The sequence below is a fragment of the Tupaia chinensis genome, unplaced genomic scaffold, assembly GCF_000334495.1.
Source record: "Tupaia chinensis unplaced genomic scaffold, TupChi_1.0 Scaffold000045_1, whole genome shotgun sequence".
In the NCBI taxonomy this organism is placed as follows: Eukaryota; Metazoa; Chordata; class Mammalia; order Scandentia; family Tupaiidae; genus Tupaia; species Tupaia belangeri.
In genome coordinates this window covers 7,841,418-7,846,694 of record NW_006159501.1, presented here as the reverse complement: position 1 = coordinate 7,846,694, position 5,277 = coordinate 7,841,418, and the positions used below count along the sequence as shown (strand labels likewise).

The window sequence follows — 5,277 nt, the reverse complement described above, 5'->3', positions numbered from 1 at the left end:
CTTTGGGCATGCACACACATGTGCCCAGTGTTTCTCAAGCTGCCGAGTCCAGGACTCAAACCGCAGGGTCAGCCATGTGGGATCCAGGTGCTTACACACCACACCAGACTGGCCCGCTTAGAGATCTCTGATGCCCGTCACTATTTCGGAATTACGGTAACTGTTGGGCTTGTGGCTAGCTCTTCATATTTACTGTCCTAGAAAAAGTGGTATGTTATTACCAAAATTTATTTTAATAGTTTGACACCTATATTTTGTCATTTTAAGTTTCCTCTGTGATCTCATATTTAGTTAACTTAAAATGTTCATTCATTTCTTCCACAGGAGAAAGAAAGAGGCTACCCTCAACAGGGTCTTAGGATGTAAGCCATCCCTAAGCCGTAGGGGCCAGCCACGGTCATGGGCACACGTACGTGTACCCGCTGTGTAAAGCCAACCAGGAACCAGACCCCAACCCCCATATGGACCCAGCATCGTGGGCGGCACACAGGCACGGCTGGCTCTACACGCTCTACTAGTACACGTACGTCTTGACTACGAGGAGTCAAAGGCTTTCCCCAGACTGCCAAGAGCCCAAGCACACAAAGGCTAGAAGCGCCTGCTGCAATCAATTCCCGTACCCAGAACAGTGTCAAGTACAGAGTGCCCAGGTAATAATGGTAATCACCCTGGGGGCCAGCAATGCAGTGCAGGTGAAGGTGGCTGTATCCCACGTGACCGACTGTGTGGTTCAAGTCCCCGACCTGAAGGCTTAAGAAACAGTCCTGGCACATGTATGCGCGTGCCCACAATCCTGAGAGGAGGACACAGTAGACAGGATTGTGATGTAGATATTCCGCTGGGGTCCGGGGACACTCCCTCTCTCTGTCTCTGGCAAGCACACATATCCTATAGCAAAAATATATTTAAAAAAAAAAAAAACAGCTACTGGGTCCAGATGCTGCCTCACCAATTACGCTGCCTGGTATAACTTTAGAGTAAGGAATGTCCTCTTGTATCATAGTTACCAAGAACAAGGTAAACTACCCAGGCCATGAATAATAAAGTCAAAATTGTAACAACCGCACACACAGGCAGGCAATAATGTAACCGTTTGCACAATTCCTATCTGTATCATTACTAATATAAATAAGCCAGCCCATACAGAATTAGCATCTGGGCTTGACAAACATAGGCCGCCTTAAAAAAAAACAGGACAGGGACCACCAGTTAGTGTAATGGCTATGTCGCTGGACTCCCACATAGTTGACCGCGGTTCGCGTCCCGGACCTGGTGGCTTAAAACTAACGCCGGGCGTGTGTGCGTGCATGCCCAAGATCCTGAGAGGAGAATAGAGGAGAAGGGATTGCAGCGTGACCATCCCCCCGGGGGGTGATTTCTCGCTTTCTGTCTCTATGTCTCTCTCTGTCTGTCTGGCGAGCGTACACGCCCTATAGCAAAAACCTCTACAAAAAAACCCCACAAAAAACAGGAGGACAAACAGAATTTTCCTTAAGCTGCGGCTCTCGCTACAGAGTGTTAACCGAAGGAGCCCGGGAGGACTGCTGCTGAGTTTTCATAACCCAGGTCCATGGGCTTCCAAGGAAGAACTACACAAAAAGGAAAAGCTTCCATCAGGCACACCCTAAAATTCACCCATTCAGTTAGAAAAATTTTTTTTAAAAAGACTTACTTATTATTTTAAAAATTTGCTATAGGACATGCATGCTCCTCAGAGGAAAAGAGAGAGAGAGAGAACACGCAAGCTGCCAGGTCTGGGACTTGAACTGGGGTCAGCCGTATGGGAGCCCAGCGCCTCAACTACCACAGCACCTGCTGGCCCCAGGTTAGGAGAATTTGAGTCTAAGGATTTTGTTTAATATCCCTCAAGCTTTCAGGCCTGCTCACATCTAAAGAGGGCTTTAACGTTCAGATCACCATGGGGCGAGGCTGGCTGGGGGTGCCCGTCACTATTTCGGAATTACGGTAACTGTTGGGCTTGTGGCTAGCTCTTCATATTTACTGTCCTAGAAAAAGTGGTATGTTATTACCAAAATTTATTTTAATAGTTTGACACCTATATTTTGTCATTTTAAGTTTCCTCTGTGATCTCATATTTAGTTAACTTAAAATGTTCATTCATTTCTTCCACAGGAGAAAGAAAGAGGCTACCCTCAACAGGGTCTTAGGATGTAAGCCATCCCTAAGCCGTAGGGGCCAGCCACGGGCATGGGCAAACGTACGTGTACCCGCTGTGTAAAGTCAACCAGGAACCAGACCCCAACCCCCATATGGACCCAGCATCGTGGGCGGCACACAGGCACGGCTGGCTCTACACGCTCTACTAGTACACGTACGTCTTGACTACGAGGAGTCAAAGGCTTTCCCCAGACTGCCAAGAGCCCAAGCACACAAAGGCTAGAAGCGCCTGCTGCAATCAATTCCCGTACCCAGAACAGTGTCAAGTACAGAGTGCCCAGGTAATAATGGTAATCACCCTGGGGGCCAGCAATGCAGTGCAGGTGAAGGTGGCTGTATCCCACGTGACCGACTGTGTGGTTCAAGTCCCCGACCTGAAGGCTTAAGAAACAGTCCTGGCACATGTATGCGCGTGCCCACAATCCTGAGAGGAGGACACAGTAGACAGGATTGTGATGTAGATATTCCGCTGGGGTCCGGGGACACTCCCTCTCTCTGTCTCTGGCAAGCACACATATCCTATAGCAAAAATATATTTAAAAAAAAAAAAACAGCTACTGGGTCCAGATGCTGCCTCACCAATTACGCTGCCTGGTATAACTTTAGAGTAAGGAATGTCCTCTTGTATCATAGTTACCAAGAACAAGGTAAACTACCCAGGCCATGAATAATAAAGTCAAAATTGTAACAACCGCACACACAGGCAGGCAATAATGTAACCGTTTGCACAATTCCTATCTGTATCATTACTAATATAAATAAGCCAGCCCATACAGAATTAGCATCTGGGCTTGACAAACATAGGCCGCCTTAAAAAAAAACAGGACAGGGACCACCAGTTAGTGTAATGGCTATGTCGCTGGACTCCCACATAGTTGACCGCGGTTCGCGTCCCGGACCTGGTGGCTTAAAACTAACGCCGGGCGTGTGTGCGTGCATGCCCAAGATCCTGAGAGGAGAATAGAGGAGAAGGGATTGCAGCGTGACCATCCCCCCGGGGGGTGATTTCTCGCTTTCTGTCTCTATGTCTCTCTCTGTCTGTCTGGCGAGCGTACACGCCCTATAGCAAAAACCTCTACAAAAAAACCCCACAAAAAACAGGAGGACAAACAGAATTTTCCTTAAGCTGCGGCTCTCGCTACAGAGTGTTAACCGAAGGAGCCCGGGAGGACTGCTGCTGAGTTTTCATAACCCAGGTCCATGGGCTTCCAAGGAAGAACTACACAAAAAGGAAAAGCTTCCATCAGGCACACCCTAAAATTCACCCATTCAGTTAGAAAAATTTTTTTTAAAAAGACTTACTTATTATTTTAAAAATTTGCTATAGGACATGCATGCTCCTCAGAGGAAAAGAGAGAGAGAGAGAACACGCAAGCTGCCAGGTCTGGGACTTGAACTGGGGTCAGCCGTATGGGAGCCCAGCGCCTCAACTACCACAGCACCTGCTGGCCCCAGGTTAGGAGAATTTGAGTCTAAGGATTTTGTTTAATATCCCTCAAGCTTTCAGGCCTGCTCACATCTAAAGAGGGCTTTAACGTTCAGATCACCATGGGGCGAGGCTGGCTGGGGGTGGGCGCGCCTCTCAGGGGCTGGGGCCTGCGAGTTTCCACTGGCTTTTCTCTATTTTTTTCGGGGGGGGGGGGCATTAACTTTTTGCACGTAAGCAGTGCAATACCATATCTGACTATACAGTCCACTTAACAAGGGTATGTTCTGAGAAAGTGTCACCACTAGACAAGTCTGTCATGTGACCGTCAGAGTGTACTTCCAGAAACCCGGATGGCGCAGCCTAACCACACACCTCATCCCCACGGGAACGACGCCATGTGTGACCCAGCGTTGAAGGGAGCACTGTCTGGCAGCATGTAACTGTCTATCTCGTGCACTACTAATTTCAATGGTGACTACGTCTGTCTTTACCCTACAAGAATTTTTCCAGAAACAATTTTTTCTTTTTTACTTTGCCATAGGGTGCATGTGCTCATCAGAGAGTAAGAGAGAAGGAAAGAGAGACATCACCCTCCAGGAGGGATGGCCGCACAGCAAACCCTGCCCCTCCATTCTCTCAGGATTTTGGGTGTGCACACACACATATCCGGTGTGATTTTCCAGCTGCCAGGTCCGAGACTTGAACCATGCAGTGGGCCATGTGGGATCCACCAGCGCCTTAACCTCCACACCATGTGTTGGCCCACCACCCATGAACTCTTCTTCTCTTCACTTTGCTCGAGAGTCTCTCTTCATAAAACAAATTCCCCTTCCTTCTCCTCCTTCCTACTCACCTTGTCACAGGAAAGAGCTTCTTAAATAAGGATGCTCTCTTTCTTCCGACAATAGTTACTTTAGACACCCCCCCTTTAATTTTACTGACTCAATCTCAATGGCCTTTTATAGACGCGACACTTGGTGGAGTTCCCTATTTCCCTCTCCTCTACTTCTTCTAAACAAGCAGTAAGTTAGGTAAACTAGATGACATAATGAAATTGGATTTTCATAGTCTTTTCCCAAAATTACAGTACTGTAATAATCTGCAATTTTACAACACTTACCATGGAGCGTAGAATTCTACAAGCCACAAACTATCACTCTGAATGACTTCTCGGTTGAAATTGGACGGAGTTAACTCGATCACGTCGTCGCTGGACGAATACAGACCATTCACTGCTAGGAAGAAGGTGCAGCTCACCAGCCCTGCAGGAGCAAAGCACACCATCAGCAACACCGCTCCACCAGAACCCAGGCAGCCAGAGCCCTCTGCAACTGACCAGGCCCTTCCCACAGGACCATCTGCTGCAGCTGGGACCGCAGGAATCTCCTTCATGGGGACAAGGGTGCTGAGCAAGGGGACGTTCCCCCCTCTCATTTCTTGAGTGACATCAGAAAAAGACGCAAGCACTGCTCTTGGCGTTTTTCACGCATTAACGCCTTTATTCTTTACAACCACCCCGGGCGGCTGTCCTGCCACTACCATTTTCCCAGTGAGGACTCTAAAAACCCGGAAGGCTGCACCTCGCTGTGTGACCCTGGGCAGGCCACACGGTATTTAAGCCTCGTGTTAGTACACTATCTTTAGTCAAACACTTTTTTGAAGGGGAAAAT

The 5,277-nt window shown here is 48.2% G+C and overlaps 1 protein-coding gene across 2 annotated transcripts in view; it reads right to left on the bottom strand.

The window, feature by feature from the left end:
* PDIA6 (protein disulfide isomerase family A member 6) overlaps positions 1-5,014 on the bottom strand; it is a 26,617-nt gene extending 21,603 nt beyond the window's left edge. For both annotated transcript variants that reach the window (XM_014589704.2, XM_027773489.1), the window contains exon 1: positions 4,728-5,014. In XM_014589704.2, coding sequence (XP_014445190.2) covers positions 4,728-4,999 — 272 coding nt within the window. In that variant the 5' untranslated portion in view covers positions 5,000-5,014. The remainder of the gene's footprint in view (positions 1-4,727) is intronic.
* Between the last annotated feature and the right edge of the window lie 263 nt (positions 5,015-5,277).